This window comes from Electrophorus electricus, chromosome 19 (genome assembly GCF_013358815.1).
Source record: "Electrophorus electricus isolate fEleEle1 chromosome 19, fEleEle1.pri, whole genome shotgun sequence".
NCBI classification, from domain to species: Eukaryota; Metazoa; Chordata; class Actinopteri; order Gymnotiformes; family Gymnotidae; genus Electrophorus; species Electrophorus electricus.
Genome location: NC_049553.1, coordinates 11,893,965 through 11,914,555, shown reverse-complemented (window position 1 = coordinate 11,914,555; position 20,591 = coordinate 11,893,965). Strand labels below are relative to the sequence as shown.

Genomic DNA, 20,591 nt, shown 5'->3' with positions numbered 1-20,591 from the left:
AACCTGCCTGGCTTATGTGCCATTTAGCATGTTGCCACATTTAAATCCTTAATCAGCACCGTTGGAACTGCTGACGTGTGTGCACCAAATCACATTTAGTCTGAAGCATGTGTAGTCTGTGCTGGGAGCACACTGACCTGTGTTCACGCTGTTGTCTGTGCTGTGAGCACACTGACCTGCGCTCACTGTGTTGTCTGTGCTGTGAGCACACTGACCTGTGTTCACTCTGTAGTCTCTAATGACCTGCACCGCCATTACCAAATGTGCAGCTCCACCTAACATTCAGCTCGATACCCTCCACCCATCCACTGCAGTTGCATGAGAGAGGCATTTCCAAACAGATGCCTTGACAGTACCTTGGGGTTCATCTTGGTCAGGTCATCTCTCTTCTCTGACAAGTTGATCACCTACAAAAAGAGTGAAGCATGAGCAAGCGTTTCAGCCCTGTAATAAAGAGGCACACTCGATCACCTCGAAAATGCAGAATGCAGATGTTCTAAGGCTGTGATGACTTGGTGATTTATATAAGCTAGTGTTGATCTAATGCCATCGGACTGGTAAAATGCAGTACCATTTGGGTTTTAATGATTAACCTACAGCATGTCAGCAGGAACAATTTTGTTCTGTTGAAAAATGATCTTCAGTATCTTCCGTATTGATATTTTGTCAGCAGACCTTCTTGTCATCTGTTACTCTCCTGTCAGTCAATACATCTCGAAAGTCTAAAACAATGACTTCAAAGCCAGGAGAAGCAGAAAGTGAGATACGCTCATCAGAAGGTGGTCAACTCTGGAGATCCCAGCACAGCGTGAACAGCAGTGAGCCCGACCTAACACACACCACGAGTCCATTCCCCAGAGCGCATACAAAAGTCAGTACAGCACTGTCATATGGTCACTCGGGAGTCACATTCTTGAACTTTGATAAATGTAAATGTTTATAATACTAATTCAGCACAGCGTCCAAATATCATCCCACAAATCAAAGCGCTGAAGCAGGGACACCAGACAAACAGCAACAGCATTGCATATCAAACAATGACATCAGCTGTCTGCCTATTTTATGGAGACAGTGTGTATGACATATCATGCATGTGATATTTCTATACACTTAATAATTGTAAAGCACTTTAAATGCTATATTTCCTATAACTCTGCATTCCAAAAATTAATGACCCAAATACAATCTACAGTCTAAACAAGGCAGTTAATTACTGTTATCTATAAAGCCAGACTGTGAAAAGCACTCTTTGCACGTCATTGCACAAGGCCTGTGAGACAAGCCAAAACTCCTTCCTTCAGGGGCTATATTACTGGGCTGTTTTTCGAGTGTGTGTAAACAGACAGGCGTATCTTACCAAATAGTTATCGGCATGTTTGGACTTGAGCATGCGAGTGACATCCTTGAGATTGTTCAGGTAGGTCTCCTCTGTGCAGGCCTGGGGGAAGGATACAGCAATGATGCGCTCCGTCACGTAGGTCAGGTCAAGTTCATATCCCTCCTCCATCTGAGCATGAAACAAACAGGGGGGCATTTAAGACTGCACAGCAAGGACAACACTCAAGCCCTGAGGGACAGCACATAGCTTAAGGCATTTGGAGAACACCTGGACGCCAAAACAGCATTCTCTGCGTCATGCACATCCTTTTAAAATGGAATGGGCTGCTGTGATCAAATACTGACTGCAGTGTTTAGTGTTCAGATACTTCATTATTTCTTTCAGTTTCAACATATTTTCAATGGCTGGCTAGTGTCAACCAGGTTTACACTCTTAACGCACTCTAAACTCACTTTCAGACCCAGTGTGGGAATGCTATCTTTTTCAAGACAAATCTCAGTTAGATTAAATGCCTGCAGGCATGTGGCAGTCGTTTGACATGTGGCGTTCGGCAGTGACCTCGACATGAAGCACTTCCTGTATTTCCAGGGTGAGGTCTAGAGGCTAATCTGCAGGGCATCTCCGGTCTTCTCACTTATCATAGCACTGCAATGTCAACAGCAGGAAGAGACGAAAGTCAGAGAGGCAGCTGGCACAGACAAAGTGATCCCTGTACTGGTCAGCGTGTGATCCCTGTACTGGTCAGAGTGTGATCCCTGTACTGGTCAGAGTGTGATTCCTGTACTGGTTAGAGTGTGATTCCTGTACTGGTCAGAGTGTGATTCCTGTACTGGTTAGAGTGTGATTCCTGTACTGGTCAGAGTGTGATCCCTGGTGGTCAGAGTTTGATTACTGCCCCTGGAGCGCCCTGCTCCGAGCTCCCTGTTTTCGCAGTCCCAGCACGCCAGCTTCAGCTCATGTGGAGCAAAGAGGAAGAGTTTGATCCTGAGAAACTTCTAACCTGAGCAGTGTTCATCTTAGATCAGTTTACACTGAACATTATGCTTCACATTTATACCAGTATAAATGCATAAGCGCTGATTCTAGAACAGTTATCTAGAGGCATGGAATCAGAAGGTCACTGATATCAGAAAAAAAAAAATGTTGATTTGAGTCCTTATTTCGGCCGCATATTGCAAATTGCAGTTGTCACAATAGCAGTGTAAAGGCAAGCATATGAATACTAAATCCAGACTTGGGCTCCCGTTGTCCTGACGATTCATTCACACTCTGTCCCACATGCTGTTTGCATGTGCCCTGTGCAGAGCAGACTACAGCCAACTGTGCCTCATTATTGTCACAGCTGCACAGAGAGCCACTATGTGGTGAAACCTGTCTGTCTCTCAGAGCCTTCTGACAGCTTTAGGACCTGTTTGCTGTTGTAACAATTTGCTGCTTGAATGTGCTACTTAATGATCTCTGAAGTGAGTCTCTTTCTCATACACACACCGATACACACACACACACACACACACATACACACACACACACACACACACACACACACACACACACACACACACACACACGATGCAAAGAGAGTTGTAAATCCAAAAAGAAGTGGGGTGGGGGTGTTAAACGGCCCCTGTAGGCTGAATGAAAGGGCATCTGTGTGAAGGAGGTCATCACTAAGGGAACGGAGGGGTTGAGCTGGAGCAGAGGTCAGAGGAGGTCAACACACCTACGAATGTGATGTCTGCAGAGCTGGAGTGCAGCAGCTTAATGAGATCAAAATAGCTTAATGAAAAGGTTAACAAACTGTTGGGCGTATGTATGTTCTACCACAGATGAATTGGATCATTTAAGATGGGGTAAAATTGGTTGGTTAATTTGCAAAAATAGCCTGCATATTCATACAGAATAGGCAAGAAGACAGTAGAAGTATTTTCCTGTGTCACAGACAATGCTACCTGACCCACTAAAGTTGCAACTTTATGCAATAACCTTTATGCTACGCCACATTTTTAGAATAAAATATTAAGATACATTGACTCTTTATCATCATTGAAGGACCTTCATGATGGCCCCCAGGCCTCACAGTCCAGCATGGCCATGGTTCCAGCGCCTGTGCTTCATGTAGCCTCCACACTCCGAAGGTATGCGTTGCTGTCTGGTAGCAGTGTGCAAAAAGCACCCCCACTGAGGGAGGAGAGACCACTGTGCTTGGTCTGACCCCTGACCGGAGTGCCAGTCACAGCTTACAGGCCTGTATTCCACAGATAAGCAGTGCACTTACAATGGACTTGCAGATTACCCCCAGCCAAGAAACAAGGCAAACAGTCAGAATATGCTGTAATCAGATCAAGTGGTCGAATTTGCACAACAGAAAAGTTGCACCTTGATATACAGAATAAACCCAGGGCACTAGTGACAAATGCACAGCATGATATGCAGTTAAGTATTTTGTCTTATTCTAATATCTGTCTCTCTAGTTCTCTTTGTCTCTTGCTCTTTCTTCTCATCACTGTGAATATTACTGGCATGTTTCAGCATGTGTTACAACGGTGACTGGGACCTCAACTTTGAGCCGCTGCAGCTTTTGTGGCTCCTGTGTACAGGTCGTGAATTTTTTTTAAGGTTCAATACCTGCGATCCGAACACACATGACCTGTAGGAGAGTCTGTGGGCTTAAAGAGGCTAACCCAACTTACTAACAGAGGGCTGATGCGTTTGTGCATGTTCTGACCAGTCCGTGGGTGGGGTGACTGTCTCAGCACTGCACGTTCTGCTAGAGGACGCCTGTGCATAAGAGCAGCTCACGTTACATTCGATCACGTCGGTCTTCCGAACTGCAGGCCGTAGGAAGGTGGCTTTTAAATGGCTTGGACTGACACCTTCAGCTCATGATTTTGGCCAGATGGATATCAGTCAACATGGGCCAAGGGCACAATGGTCAGCCAGGATCAAATCCCCAACTCCTCTCAGACTCTGTGTTGGTGCTGCAAGTGCATGATGGGCTTTAGCGTACTATTACCACCACAGCCTCCATGAAGGCAGGGGGAGCATGCTGCTACACGCCCGTGGCAAGGCTAGCGGGCCTGGGGCCGAGGCGTGTGGGCTGCCCCCTCCGCCCTCTCCTGGGCGTGCTCCCGCTCCTGAGACGTCTGGCGGAGGTGAGCAGCTGGTTGGAGTGCAGGAAGAGTGGGCCTACCTCCACCTCAGGGCTCTACTCACACCGGGACTTGTTCTCACAGGCGCCTCGGAACGGAACTCCACCTCCCACTCCACCTCCACCCAGCTCCTGACGGCTGCCTTTGTCTGGTCACGTGGATCCAAATTCAGGTCAAGCCAGGGACGAACAACTGGAACCTTGGAGAGTGTGATGACTAACAAACACCGTTTTCTCTCATGCAACTCAGCTTAATTCAGCTCATCATTAGCCCTTGATGAGTTGCGGTCAGATGTGTCAGAGGGACATGAATAAAACTGTCACACTTCATCAACAGATTTGGACCTGAAGGCTGCTTCATTGTAAAACCGGGACGTTGTTCTCGAAAGAAGATTTGTACGCACTGTACTCAGGCGAGAGCACCTTGTGCCTCTCACTGGGAACTCACAGTCCATCACAAGCACTTCACAGAGGTAAAAAAGCTAATTGATACAGGGTGAAATTTCATTATGAAACAGGACTTCTCAGACGTTCTCCTGAGTCAGTTTGGCTGATTCATTGTAGAGTGGTATCAATTGCATTTAGGCAGGGAGAAGGCTGATTCCAGATCAGTAGTCCTGCTTGGCGGCCACACCTCTTACCAGCCTCAGCAGTCAGGAATTTGACACCCTCAGGGCAGAGAGAAAGCCCTTTGGAGAAATCAGACAAGCTATTAATCTAGTAAACATCTGCTAGACCAGGGCGATGCTCTTAGGCAGGCTGCGGCCTTTTAAAGTGTAAGCTACAAAGCTCGTGTGAGAACATGTATGAGTTATTATAAACATAGTCTACCCACTTGTTTATTCTGTTTTTGAAGTGGTTGCTTATTTCAATGAATTAGACAAAAGACTTTTTAAAACCTGCTTTTAGAGTTAAGAATAAGAGAGAAAGATCTGAAGAGAAAGATTAGTAAGTATCTCTGTGATGATTCCATCTGAGTAATGAGATCTTTTTAACACTTTGAATGCAAACTGTGCTTGAAAATTTAAACTGAACTTAAACTTGAGATGAATGTTTAAACAGTGATACTCTCTCTGCAAGCTAAGGCTGATCCCACAAAAACAAGCTAATTTTAATAAATGAGCAGATATCTCTCTCTCTATCTCCTTATCTCTCTCCTCAGCTATAATGAACAGCTATAACAGCTATAATCTGCTGTGGTCGTCCGGGGATGACCTCAGCAAGGGTCAGATGTGGAATTCTGAATGGAGTAGTGGCTTTCTGAGTCACTGTATTGAAGTTCTGGGAGGCTCACTGCTCAGTACCTGCTTCCTGGAATCAGGCTGAAGGATCTTTCTTTGGAAGTGCCAGCGTCACACGGAAATATAATCTGATATCACAAACCCACAGGTGTTCAATGTGTGTGTGTGTGTGTGTGTGTGTGTTGTGTTATTAAGCCCTCACTACAGTGTTCAGACATGACAGCGGTTGGAAAATTGGGCTAACACAGAATAGGTGGTTGATCTCAGCGCTCCTGTTCCCATGGCAGCAAAGGCGATTCTGTGTTTGCTTGCAAATATGTTTTGAGTGCGGTGCGTAGGTTTTTCCCAGAAAGCCTTTGGAAGGGTTTGTCATCAATGTGAGACTAAGACAGCAGATGGAACTGGACTTATTTCTAATTCTGTGACAGAGAGTAAACCTTTTCAGATAAACTAATAAATCAATGCATTAAAATATAAAAACAACTACATCCAGTCGAGGTATGGATTTGTTTGACTACACCATAGATAAGGGCACTGGAATGCACACATGATGTGTTAGATTGCTCCCCTGGTCCCCTCTAAACTATTCAAACAGACCTAATCACTGTTGATAAGTCACTGTTCATAACATCATCATCACCACATCATCCAAAAGGGACCAGCTATTCTTATGGCATAACTAGAAGGAGAGAGATTTATCAACTGGTTTACTGTCTTGCAGCTTAATGTCTACGCCGCTGCTGAAGGCCTGGATGGCTATGTATACAGACTACTGGTGTTTGGCGGTGGCGTTGTGTTTGGCTGTGGATGAGCAATGTGTTTAGCCAAGCCTCAGCGAGAACATTAGAGCAGATATCTGTGAATCTTTGGAATCTCGACTTTCCACTAGGAGAAAGGAAAATAAATACCCAATAAATTATAAATAACATTCCAAGTACTCTTGAACTCAAAAGGCCATCAGCCCAGGCACCAAAGCCACAGGAGAAGAGACCAGAATTGGACAGGAGAAGAGCAGGCAGGTTGCACAGCCAGCAGAGCTGCTGTAATTAATAATTATCCTCATCCAAACCATTCATCCCAGAGAGGGAAAAGAAAAAAGAAAAAAATTCCAGCAACACCCCCACAGCCCCCCACAAAGACTTCCGCTAACTTTCTGTGGCTCCTGAGAGGCGCTAACTCCTGCCAGCAGTCTGGAGGGGGGGATCGGTTGTCTTCAAGGTTCAGCAGAACAGTGCAGGCTGATGAATGATCATCAGAGGTGGCTTCGAACGGCAGGAGAGAGCAGCAGCGGCGCGGTAAAAACGCAGCAGGAAGTCAGACTGGATGAGGGGCAAGGTTGTCAGCCAGGAATGTGACCCTAGCTCATGGAGATGGAAGGGGGGCTTCAGTACTGACCACTGCTCAGATTCCATAGGAGCAGAGGCAGAACGTTTCCAGGCAAGAGGGAGACTACGAGAGGGAGCCACTCAGGTGGGCTTGACCTTCGTGGGAGAAAAACGATGAGGAGCCTCCAATTAGCCCTTCCTACTGTTTATGCTGCTGGCTAGTGTTGCTTCTGGGGGCCACAACTCCGCACAGGACCCCTGAGCTAAACAAAACCGAGGCATGTAGGAGGGGAGCAGAGAGGGGTGAGCCGCTATTTTGGCCGTGTTTGTTTTATCCTCTACTGGAACTTTAACATGTATTTGTCTCTCCCCTCCACCAGACGCGCTGCAGTGGCGCAAAAACAGAGCCGGAAACAACCTATACCGCACCGGCTGGCCAGAGAGTCACGTGGCTTGTGTAGACGCTCTTAAAGCAGCTCGAAATTACGGTCTCCAGTTCCCCAGGCCAGAAAATAAAAAAACACACGTTTCAAAATGGATTACGTCTTCTTCTTTGTTCTCCATGTCTTTTTTCTTTCTTTCTGCCATGCTCTCTCGCTCTATCTATCTCTCTCTCTCTGTCTGTCTCCATGTGTTCCTTCATTCAGACCTCTGCCTATGACATTTAGGAGGGCAGCATTCTTTTCTCCAGAATTTTAGAAACTCCAGGGCTGGGCCACTGAAATCCCTGGTAGTGCCTGTAATGGTTCACATATGTTGGCGCTATGGCTGCTCCTCATAGCTATGACACAAGATGAAAGGTGTGCAGAGGCAGTCTCCATATCGCGGGCGGTCAAGGTCTTGTTCCCTTTAGCCTCTCCACCTGTGCATATGTGCATATATGCCCTGACCAGTGTCTGCCTTCTGTAAGGACCAGGAAATGCCTGGCGAGCAGTCGTTGTTTGCCTCTTGCCCAGTGGCCTTTATGGCATGCTTTCCAAAAGGAATATGAAAGCAACACACTTGGACAAATACATTTTACCTCTCTCTTAATCTAATGCATAATTGATGTTTCCTCTTAAATGGTAATGTCAACTTGAAATATCAAACTCACAGATCACATGCAAACTTTGTTTTTCAAACATCCTATGCAGTGCAGTTTATAACCATGTAACCACATAAGCAGATTGAGGAGAAGTGCAGATATTTCAGTCTCAGAACGAATTTTCACATGCTGATTAATGGCAAAGATGTCAACAAAAGAGCCTCATTGGGAGTATTGAACAGGTCTTAGGCTTTGTGTCATTGGCATCCAGTTTTGTACCACAAAAAGATTGCTTTGACAGGAAGGACATGTCTTATGACTTGCTTGATCATACAACTCTTGCTAAGAATGATATTTATATTTGTAAATTCAGTAATTCCAAAGATGTAAGGAGTCCTCTCCCATTTAGGCTATCATCAGAATATGCATAGCTCTTATTGCTTCTTGTGGGTCAACAAACTGCATAAATTGATGGGGGAGACAGGTAAAAAGAGCACAGGTAAAACTTTCAGGCACCTTTAGCCAGCATAAAGCATTACTCACACGCGCCGGCTTCATTAAAAAGTCCTGCCCTCGAGGCAATAAATACTTCACTGCAGCTGTGTGAATTACGGAGGGAACCCCCCCCCCCCCCCCTCTCTCTCTCTCTCTCTCTCTCTCTCTCTCTCTCTCTCTGGCCAACCAACCACAGGGAAAAATAATAAGTATGACTTCCTTGCTCGGCTGTGAGAGGTCCGGTATGTCAGCATGTGCTTCACATTACCTCGCTAAACGCCATGTGCCACGATAGCTCGCCGCGCGCGGTACTGATAAGGCGAGATGAACACGCGCACTTGTGAGCTAAGGGAGGCAGGAGAGCACGAGCAGGCTTCACTCCCTCATTCACGGATCAGCTGAATGAGTTCTCTCTCTCTCTCTCTCTCTCTCTCTCTCTCTCTCTCTCTCTCTCTCTCTCTCTCTCTCTCTCTCTCTCTCTCTCTCTCTCTCCTAGTCCTGCTCCCTTCCCTTAACTACACGAAACACGCACATTTGGAAACCCCTCTGCTTTTAAACGCTAGAAGCGCCCACCATAACCTCACTAGCAAATCCTTCTTTCGTGGACCACAGTGACAACTTAATGAAAAAGAAAAAGTTTAAACACTGACTTCTAAATATATTGCTTGAGTCAGTGAAACAACTAATCAGCTTACCTTTGGTTTCAAAGAGTCAACAATTTTTTCTTCTTCTTCAGTCTTTGTACTATGAGGAAAATGGCAACTGATCCCAAGTCAGTTCCAGAAGACATACAGACATCCTCTCAGTGATCAGTTGAAGGGAAAGCTGCCCATTTTGGTTCAGCTTGAATTCGGCAGAAGGAGCAGACGGCAGTGCCTCTGTGTGTATCAGATCCCAGCTTCAGTGCAGTGTGTGCTGTTCTTTCGGCTAACTGTAGTCTCTGAGAGGCCCTTGCTGTGACCAGCTCTAGCCCTCAGAAGTCTGAGAAACACTGCCACAAACCCTAGCACGGACCTTTCCTCTCTGATCCCTCCCACACTCCATCTCCTCGCTCCCTCCCACACTGCCTCTCTCTCTCTCTCTCTCTCTCTCTCTCTCTCTCTCTCTCTCTCTCTCTCTCTCTAACTCTCTCTCTCCCTCCCACTCTCTCTCTCATGCCCCCCTCCTCGCCACCCCTCTGTCTGGGCAGTCATAGACGGGGTGTGTGGCTGAGCTTGGCGGGGGATTTGGGGGAAGGGGGTTTAAAACACTCAGGAAGGCAAATGCCTTCACGCTAGAAATGACAGCATTTTAAAAAAAGACTTTCATTTAATGGACATAAAGCAGTAAAAATAACCGGGAGAACTTTTGTGCCATTCCACTGTGGTGCTTAATTTCAGAGTAAACATGCAGACAAAAGTATTGTGCAAAATGTACACAAAAAGTTGTATTGTACAAATTAAGTACCTTTTAAGTTAGTCACCTCTCAGTCAAAACAACTAAAGGGTTTTTTGAGAACTCCTCTCTCTTAACCTTATTGGCTAAAGGTTGCTTTGTTTGAACATACCGTGATATGGTATTGTTCTCAGCGCGATGACCTGCACGCAGCTGCCTTAAAGTTGTTCCTTTTCACTTCACAGATGAATCCAGACTTACATAACAGGGCTTTGTGTAGGACAGTGTCTGATAGGAGAAGGAGTGTCTGGTTTAATCATTTACTGTGGCCAAGACTTTGCTTTCCTGCCACTTGTCACACTGGTATTATCAGGTCATATAGGGTAGGTGATTGAAATCCAAGTCAGGATACTGTGGCTGATGTGCTCTGTTTATTTAAAACAATCAAATAAAAATCCAGCACATTAGAAATTACTAAGATGTGGAGTTATGTGGAGTTGTGAGATTTTAAAAAAATTGATTTAAAACAAAGAAATTGAAGTGAAGTATCACTTTCTTCTCCTGGCTTGATTAGTTCCTCCATGCTACACTACAGCATTTCTAAAAATAATTTCTAAAATCTTACCTTTTGTGTAGCTAGAGATCAATGTTATATATGTTATATGTATAGGCATATATGTTATATGTATAGAGATATGTTATATGTATAGACATATGTTATATATTTTATATGTGTACAGATATATGTTACATGTTATATGTATAGACATGTATGTTATATATGTTATATGTATAGAAATATATGTTACATATGTTGTATATATATGTATAGAGATATACTGTATGTTTTCTCTGTGCAACTGTTACTGCTACATATGGGGGGGGCTACAATGAGAATGTATTAAATATCAGTTATATGATTAATGATTAATTATCTTAGTAAACAACAATGAACCTAATTTCTGAGCCGCTGGTAGAAGAGGCATGCACTTGGCCAAATATCTGACAAGGCTACAAAGACCACTTTGTATTTGATCATTTATTTATTTATTTTCATATTTCATATGAGTGAAAACATATTCGTATGTTTTGGCTTACTGGATTGGTTTGGCTTGTTTTGGCACTGTTGCTTGTTTGGAATATTGCACTAAGAGGAAGATTGTTTTGAGTTGTTAAGTCAAGTTAAGTGCGCCCTCTATGGGTTCTAATTAACTGGGCATTTTATTTTTTGGGGATACAGTACTCAGAAATTCTGTGTGTGTGTGTGTGTGTGTGTGTGTGTGTGTGTGTGTGTGTGTGTGTGTGTGTGTGTGTGTGTGTGTGCGCGTGTGTGTGTGCATATAAACATAAAACTTATAGAAATTTAGCAAGTTTTTGGATAAGTTAAAACTTCTCCGATTACTTTCCAACAGAAAGAACATGTTGTATATTGATGTACTGTACTGTTGTCTGAACTGCTGCACTTTGAACTTTACAGGACATCCACCTCCTTTATCAGCCATCCATCTGTGAGTCATGAGGTTGGAGCTTTTCCCTGCATGTCCAAACACAGACCAGCGGCGGGTGCTCCTGGATTGTCTCCTGCATATGTTGAAACATTGTCCAGTCTTATTGGAACCTCTATGAAAAAAAAGAACGATTAAACAGTGAGTGTTACAGTCCCACTTAAGCACTGAGTGTGTTTTGGCCATTTTGCTGTTTGCATATGAGTAAAAGTGCTCCCGTCAACCAGATGAAAATGAGTCTCAACCTTTAAGTTGGAACATTTCATAAGTCTGCATTTAATGACCAAGGTGCCATTGATATCTTGGAGGCTGCAGTGTTTGGTTTTAGAGGCGGCACTGGTGGAGATCTCCACGTCCGTTGGTCCAGTGGCGTCATCCCTTGACTTGGCTTCTGAGCTGTTTGTGCAGACGAGCTGATCCTTACCCAGGGAGGCCAGCCTCTTGCCACGGACGGGCTCAGGGCTAAAGCACAGGATCTGACTGACCTCCTCCACTGCACCGCTGCTGTATTCCAACCACTCGCGGAGGTAGAGCAGGCTGCAGTTGCAGTGCCATGGGTTGTCATGGAGCTGCACCAGGCTTTCAATGCCAAAGGACTCGAAGAAGCCATAGGGAAGGCTCTGCAGTCTGTTTCTGGACAGGAAGAGCCGCGACATCTCTTCTTGGTCTTTGAAGAGATCCGCCTCCAGGAAGCTCAGGTTGTTTGCCTGCAGATGAATGGTTTTGAGGTTGAGCAGCCCTTGGAAAGAGGTGCCATGGAGCTCAGAGATCTGATTTGCAGATATGCTGAAGTACTCCAAGCTGGAAAGGTTCTGTAATAGCTCTGCAGGGATGGTGGACAGCCGGTTGTGGGACAGGTCCAGGTGAGTGAGATACCGAAGGTCACCAAACGCAGTGGAGGGGAGCTGCACCAGGCCGTTTCCTCTGAGCACGAGCTTCTTCAGACTGCCGGGGAACACCCCAGCACTAAGTTCTGAAACTCTGTTGTCTCTGAGATTCAGTTCCTCCAAGCTCTTCAACTGGGTAAAAATGCCCTGTGGGAGATTGGTGACCTGGTTTCCTCGGAGTGAGAGGATCCGTAGTTGCAGTGTGGCACTGAAGATGCCTTTCAGCAAAGATCTGATCTGGTTCAAGCCCAGGTCCAAGGTCTTCAGCTGGTCCAGACCACTCAGGAAGTCTTCATCTGGCGATGGAAGCTGGTTGAAGGACAGGTCAAGGTGCTGGAGGTTGTGGAGGTTGTGAAGGTGCTTGGTGCCCAGGTATTGGAGGCCGTTTCCTCTCAGCTGTAGGGTCTGGAGCCTCTGGAGAACATCAAGGATACCTGGAGGTAAAATCTTCAGCTTGTTATTGTTCAGGAGAAGCGTGCTGAGTTTGCACAGGGTTTGGAAGGCCCCAGACTCTATGGCCATGAGCGGACTCCCGCTGATCTCCAGCTCCTCTAGACCAGTCAGCTGCTCGAAGGCGTGAGAGGAGACCATATTAACAGGGTTGTTGAGGAGCACAAGCTTCGTCAGATGGACCTCTTCTCGGAAGGCGACAGCCCCCACGCTGGACGCCACAACGATCAGAGTTCTCACCTGTGGGGGGATGTCTGCGGGCAAAGCCATCATCTGATCATCCGAGCAAATCATGGTAGTGATGGAGAAGCACTGGCAGGGGCCAGGGCAGGTGGCATTGGTGCGGCTCAAGACGCCGTAGAAGGGCAGCTGAAGCAGGGCAAATAAAATGATGGTGTGACTGCTGGCCATTTCCTCCTGGGCAAATAGGAGACATTAGTACTGTTAGCATTGTTGATAGCATTGTTTAGCATTGTTGATAGCAGTGTTTAGCATTGTTTATCATTGCTTCTGAGGTGACTGAGAGTGTGTCAGCATCTTGACAGATGCACTATAACAACTGAGAAGCTAAAAATCTGTATCAAGATAAATGATAAAAAGATAAAAGGATAAGGTGAAACAAAGTTCAACATTCATTTGGGCTTTTAGACTGATGGGGGGTGTGAATTTATGGCATTTTACAGCTTATAGGTATATGGCTCCAGTTGCTGGGGTATTAGTATGCCTGAGACATTTGGAAACTGATATACTGTGCAATAACATACTAATTTGTCAATTCTGTTTTATTTTACTCCAAATTAAATGTCATAGTTTCACATGGCCACCCTTAAAATTGCTCAAAGAAAATGTATTTAATAATTTCAATGTCTAAAATTATTATATTTTTGTCTCAGCCCTAGCAAAGAACCATAAAGTTACAAATGTTTGAGCATGCCTACATGTCTTAGTAAGATATGTCTTAGTATGACTTGGGCCATAAAAAGTTATTTGCAGTAAATTTACAGACAAGTACATTTTGTGATCCAGTACAATTTCATCAAAGCAATAACAGTGTTTTCAAACAGAATAATATACATTTGTTCAGGTTAAAGTTATTAAAAAGATGAAAAGGAATAAAGAAATCTTTTCAGTTTTCCAGTTAAATTCTAAAAATGTACATTACTTACCTACATGCTCAAGTTCAACTGTTGCAGAAGTGAATCTGGAGCGCTGAAGTCTCTGGGATTTCAGCAGTCAACAAAGCTGCCTCTTTTTTTCTTTTGCTTGCTCTGCTAAAGTGAAGTATTTGCTATTGGTCAGTGACAGTAAGAGGTTACAAAATAGTTCACTCTGTTCAACCCTTTCAAAGTACCCCACAGAAAACAAATATGTCAAGCATTTATTTAAAATGATCATATTGTTGTAGGGGATGAATCATTTTATTGATAAACAGATTATACTATGGACTACTGTTTCTTAATGTAATGGTACAATTCATGATTTAACTATTGTGAAAAGGAAGAAATAATATAAAAATATGTTTTTATATTAAAAAACACATTCTTCAAATGAGGCCTGATTTATAGTACATATGAGTGCGTACGAACATTTTAGATTTAAATTTTTTTTTTAAGTTTATTAGATTTTACACAGCTGAGGCGTTCAATGCAGCTTTAGATTGGTTAAATGTGTGGTTAAGATCATTACCGCAAGGTGGGGCCAATACGCAAGCGTTTTGCTACGCCTTGCTGTGGGCTGACGAACTCCGCCGAGAGGATGCTCAGGTGAAATGCCGAACATCTGTCAAACCTTCAGGTATCAGTACGTCTGCTGCAGTTCTGCCAAGCGCGTAACAGAACTTCTGCATCTCACTCCTTTTTTAATTGGTGGACTTCAGCCTATAGACGAAATGGCCAATGGCGGCATACAGCTACTCGGATTTTCCTTAGCTTTTTTTGGAGTCATAGGTTTAATAGTCTCCACGACCATGACTGAATGGAAAATGTCGTCCTATGCAGGTGATAACATTATCACGGCTCAGGCGCTGTACGTAGGGCTGTGGCAGTCGTGTGTGCATCAAAGCACCGGTCAGTTACAATGTAAAATCGAAGACTCGTTGTTAAAACTACCAGGTAAGTTTATTTATATGTCGCTCTTCTTCTGAACAAACATTGTTGCTTTTCTTCTGGACAAACTAACTTTTTTTTCTGATGAAATTGGTTAACAATCGTGTAAGTCTAAAAATAAGTGTAAGACGTGTTATATATACTGACAGTTTATTGTCACATCGGGTATTCGGATTATACTTATTTATAATTTTTCACCGTGAATAAAGTGGTTACTGGAGAGAAAAGATCACACAAACTGAGAATTAGGCTAAAATGATTGATAACTTGGTATTGTTCCGCAACAAGCCGGGTTGATACCCAGTCCTATTTTCCTTTAGTGCATGTTAAGACAAGTTGGACAGATTCCTTGAATTCCTTGTAACTGAGTAACCTAGAAAGCTTTGCCAATCACACAAACACAGTTATAGGCAGCGTAAAACATATCACATTGAACATAAACATTTTGCCATTAAAATTACCGGTATTGGAACACCATCCCCACATAAAATCTTATTTATCTTAGCTGACCATGTAACGTGAAAATGGTAGCACGGTGTCCCAATCATTTCAAAACAACTCCCCAATGCCTAACCAAGAGCTCAAAACATAAGCAAAGTGCATATTGCAGGTATTAGTTGGACAGTATGCTCAGTGGTTCCTGTACTTGACTTGAAATTGGAAGGTTGCTGGTTTAAGCCCCACCACTGCCAAGTCACCACTGTTGGGCCCCTGAGCAAGACCCTTAATTGCTCAAGCTTTGCTCAGTCATAACTGTAAGTTGCGCTGGATAAAAGTGTCTGTAAGGTAGTTTTGTACAATCGTTTTTACATTTATCTCAATACCATGTCCACTTTTTCAAAATACCTAACACATTCAAACTAAACTGCCTATACTTTTGTATTGCCTTAATATAAAAGGCATTCAATCACCAGTTGTTTCGAAATTTATGAATACCTCTCTCATTCAGTATTCATTCTTTACATTTTGCAAAAATTTGATACTCTTTTCAAGAGTTAACTTTCAGTTCAAAACCCAACAAATTCCTGATCACTGTGGATGGAAATATGTTGCATTTTGACAGAAAAATGAAAATATAAATTTGAAATACATTTTAGCAGAGTTTATTCAGGGTTTTTTTTTTGCAACCTTGTTACAATTTATACAAATCTAGTCATATTTGCACTGAAATAAAAATGTATACAGTGAAAATATAGATGTAGTTGTCACTGAAGAGATTTTTCCACTAATACATGTACTGCTGAAACACCTGGCTGTCACTGCAGCTAACGACCTACCCAGATACCATTCAGTGTGATGTTGATGAAAATGTATGGCCAAATAAAGTGGACAACATGCATGATCCCGGCCAACCGCAGACCTCTGATACTGATGGGTAGATGAATATGTGCATATTACTGTATATAGTGAAAATATTGATTTGATATTACAGTACTGTATTTCTTATTGATTGTATATATTTTTGCACTGTGAGAACAAATGCAAAAATATAGTAAACTCCCCGAGAAATACCGTGTTTTTTTGTGATTTGTTTCTTTAGCATAAAATGTTTTACATTATACAGTAATATTGTTATTCTGGGCTTCTGATACAGTAAAACATTCATTCATTCACAGTTTACTGTAAATTTAACACATTCAGACATGACATCTATTGTGAAAGGTAAGCCTTAAATATTTGTGGATGGCTTGAAATATTGGTGGATGCAAAAACAGGAAAGGGAGACACAGTATAATATATTTATCAGTCTTACAAGTGGTTTGTGTTTTGAAGTTCATTCTACGGTACATTGAGTGACAAAGCCGTCTTGTGGGAGAAAACAGAAGTGGATTTTGCACCAGAGGTTAACTGATGTGCTGATGTGTGTTTCAAACGCACACTGTGTAAAGAGTCTTGAAGATGTGGATATGATATTGAGTGTGAACACGACTGTAAAAAAAAAAACTGTACTATAGGCGTTGGTGGTTGCGTAGTTGTTCATATCTGTCAGTGATTGAAGCACTGAAGACTGGCCTGTAGGTGGCACTGTTTCCTGGTTGGACCTGTAATGTTTAATTGCACAAGGGGAATCATATGCATTTCATCCTAAAGCTGAAATATATACAGTTCACAAAAAATAACCACAAAGTTATAGTAGTTGTATAGTAGTATAATAGTTGTGTGTGTGTGCGTGTGCGTGTGTGTGTGCGTGTGTGTGTGTGCGCGTGTGTGTGCGCGTGTGTGTGCGCGTGTGTGTGTGCGTGTGCGTGTGTGTGTGTGTGCGTGCGCGTGTGCGCGTGTGTGTGTGCGTGTGTGTGTGCGTGTGTGCGTGCATGCATGCATGTGTGTGGTTATGTGTGTGTGTGTGTGTGTGTGTGTGTGTGTAACACTATTGTTAATCATCCCTCTCTTCCCATCCTCCAGTGGAAATCCAGGCTGCACGTGGTTTCATGTTGGCTGGGATTTTTCTGGGTGCCATTGCCATCCTGGTGGCAATGGTGGGCATGAAGTGTACCAAATGTCTGTCTGAGGACATGCAGACCAAGAGCAAAGTGGCTCTTACTGGAGGGGTTATCTTTATCATCGCAGGTGTGTGGAAACAAGAGACCACTCCTTTTCATAGCTGCTGATTCTCACTTAATTAACAAATACAAGTGGAAAAAACTTGTTAGACTGTTATTGCCTTAGCTGTGTCCAGAAACATGAGGTGTTATATAATATGACAGGTTTAGGGGATAAAACTACAGCATGTGTTTTTTTTTTTTTATCATGGATATTTTGCCTGTATAATCTGAAGTTCCTGGCTGAGGTGGGCTATATCTAACCCTTAACCTTTTGAACCTTAACCTTATGAATGTCCCAGGATAACCACAAATCTAGGATGGAACTAATGAGTAGAGAGTGCTAAGAGAGAGTTGAGAGAATAGAGTTTTTTTTAGAGACTCTGCTGTTCTGCTTCAGCTATCACTTGAATTTTGCATTTTTGAGCCGTCACATGGATTTGGTGTATCCTTTGCAGGTATTTCAGCCTTTGTTGCCACTATCTGGTATGGTGAAAATGTCAGACAGCAGTTCTATGATCCGATGACTCCGACTAATGCAAAGTGAGTATCTTGGTGGGCTTTGGAAGTTAATTGTGTTCCATTGTGTTACGTGATTATATGATTTTATAATGATCCACTCAGGTCAGAGGTCCTTTAAACAAATTAAGTTTGTATGTAAGTTTAATATGTTATTTTTGTGGGGTAAGATGTAGATTTATTCTAGATGCTCAAAATTATCAATTTTTTTCAGAGTTTAGGCTTCTTCATCCTGAAATAATCCAATTATAATCCAATCTAAATGCAGATATAACTTTAGAATAACTGAACCCAATAATTACCATAATTACCATTCAGATTCATGCAAATGTAGATAGATAGATAGATAGATAGATAGATAGATAGATAGATAGATAGATAGATAGATAGATTGACTGATTGACTGATTGATTGATTGATTCAACTTTATTGTCATTGCTCAGTACAAATATAAGACAAGAAAATGCACTCAGTGTCTACCAGTGAAAACAGTAGCATTGTCCAGTCCCAGAACAGATTAACAGTGTAATAAATATGAAGAATATAAATATATATCTATGGACAGATTTTATATGCACAATTTTAGTTCTATATACATACATATATATGCATATATCCATATCTACACATTTACATACATATTAATAACATACATAGTAGTTGGTTAAATAAAATGAATAGATTATAAAAATATATAATATATAAAGCATAGCTGATTGCTATATGTCCTATTAATATACAGAATAAATATGTACAGTGGGTCAGTGATAATGTACAATGTGCAGGTAATGGTGAGTCTAAGTAGAGTTAAATAAATCCAGAGTGTGCAGTGGGGCAGTAGATTTGCCATTACAAAGTGGAGTTCAGTGTAAAGAATGTATCTGTGTCTGTATCTGTCACAGAAATAATTCAGTCCAACAACTGCATCTATATATCCTTTAACCTGTTTTCCCGTCTCCTTCACACTCCTTTCAGATACAGTAGGTTGCCTTTAAAATTATGTGTGTTAAACAGAGACCGTCATGGTTAAACGGGGTCCCTGCTCATGTCTACCCAGGCTGTGTTTACTGCTCACCGAGTGCCTCCATGCAGGGGTAGCAGCCGGAGTCTCTCTGCTTCACTGCATAGAGCGCTCAGGTGGGACGCTAAAAGGCTGATGCTGTTTGCTGTAGGTATGAGTTTGGCAAAGCGCTGTATATCGGCTGGGGTGCCGCTGCACTAAGCATCATCGGAGGCAGTATGCTCAGCTGTACCTGCGGAAGCAAGAGTTCTACGGAAAAGGCGCCTCGATACCCAGCCTCCCGCCCTGGTCCGGCCAAGCAGGCGGGCTCCGGATACGTGTAACAGCACCCGGTCCAGCTCAGGCCAGTTGGCTGTCCTCAGGAGCGATGCTGCAATCCACACGTGCTAAACTCGGTCTGGTTCCACAACAAGAAACGTAGCCTTTAGATCACTCTGATGCCCTTCATTTGATTAACTTGATTAACAGATGCTCTTTCCCTATTTTTAATAAACAAACAAACATGTTGCCATGTAAACATACATATTGTCATGTATTTTGCTTTATTTGTGAGGTTCTATTACTTATTTTACTCCTTATTGTTTCCTTGCTGATGGCTGAAGATATTTTACTTTATCTAAAAAGTTGTCCATTAAAAGATCTATGCAAAAGTTGTTGTTTTTTTAATTTCAAAAGATGTACTGTAAGATCGCCAAGTTTGTAAGACCAAATTCATTCATTCATTCATTCATTTATTCACTTGTCCTATAAAACAGAATCACCCTGTTATGTCACCAATGACTCACAAATGATGTAATAACAGCTCTGCATGTACAGGTATTGTGGTCAGGCATCAGTGAGGTCACTCTCCATCTTATGACCGTGTGCCTGATTTTGCTCCCGCGCCCACCCAGGCACTGGGAGGGGCTCGAAAGTATGCATCAGGCCCCAGTATGGCGTAAGAGCAGAGGAGAACCTACAGAGGCACATTTCCCATGGCAACAGGTCCCTGAGGGTGGGGACTAGAGAAAAGTACTGCGAGCGTCTGATATAAAGTGCTATAACTCTGGAATGGTCAAAGGGGAAATAGAGAAATCTTGGTGCAATTCTTTGTTTTAAAATGTGCTATAAAATACTGCATTACAGAATATATATATATATATATATATATATATATATATATATATATATATATATATATATATATATATATATATATATATATATATATATATATATGCACACACACACACTGCCTGGCCAAAAAAAAAAAAAGGTCACCACATGGATTTAACTAAGCAAATAGGTAATAGCCTTCCATTGGATAATTACTGCATGGGTGATAATTATGTTTCAGCTGGCAACAAGTTATTTAACCCTAACTGATTCAATGAGTAGCTTCTCATTTGTTAAACAACAAATCCTGTGGTCGTGGAAAAGATGTTAATCTGTTTCAGAAGGGTCAAATTATTGGCATGCATCAAGCAGAGAAAACATGTAAGGAGATTGCTGAAACTACTAAAATCGGGTTGAGAACTGTCCAAGTTTCAAGTTTGTTTTTTTTGTCACATACATAGTCGTACACAGTATAACTCCCAGTGAAATGGTTTGAGAGTGCTCTGTCCAAACTGAGGAAAAA

The 20,591-nt window shown here is 42.7% G+C and overlaps 3 protein-coding genes across 6 annotated transcripts in view; 1 reads left to right on the top strand and 2 right to left on the bottom strand.

Moving 5' to 3' along the window:
• The window catches only part of LOC113582985 (tensin-3), a 40,505-nt gene extending 30,955 nt beyond the window's left edge, over positions 1 to 9,550 (bottom strand). For all 4 annotated transcript variants that reach the window (XM_027019053.2, XM_027019056.2, XM_027019054.2 and 1 more), the window contains exons 1-3: positions 9,268 to 9,550; positions 1,358 to 1,507; positions 357 to 407 (exon numbers count right to left, since the gene is read on the bottom strand). In XM_027019053.2, the coding sequence (XP_026874854.2) occupies positions 357 to 407; positions 1,358 to 1,507 (201 nt within the window). In that variant the 5' untranslated portion in view covers positions 9,268 to 9,550. The remainder of the gene's footprint in view (positions 1 to 356; positions 408 to 1,357; positions 1,508 to 9,267) is intronic.
• Positions 9,551 to 11,585: 2,035 nt separating this feature from the next.
• zgc:153913 (carboxypeptidase N subunit 2) lies at positions 11,586 to 13,199 on the bottom strand. Its single transcript, XM_035520025.1, has one exon. The coding sequence runs from the start codon at positions 13,197 to 13,199 to the stop codon at positions 11,586 to 11,588; it is 1,614 nt and encodes a 537-aa protein (XP_035375918.1).
• Positions 13,200 to 14,547: 1,348 nt separating this feature from the next.
• On the top strand, positions 14,548 to 19,566 carry cldn1 (claudin 1). The gene is made up of 4 exons (XM_027019057.2): positions 14,548 to 14,899; positions 17,297 to 17,461; positions 17,892 to 17,976; positions 19,125 to 19,566. Exons 1-4 carry the CDS (start codon positions 14,557 to 14,559, stop codon positions 19,294 to 19,296), a joined length of 765 nt encoding a protein of 254 aa, XP_026874858.1. The 5' UTR covers positions 14,548 to 14,556; the 3' UTR covers positions 19,297 to 19,566.
• The last annotated feature ends 1,025 nt before the right edge of the window (positions 19,567 to 20,591 follow it).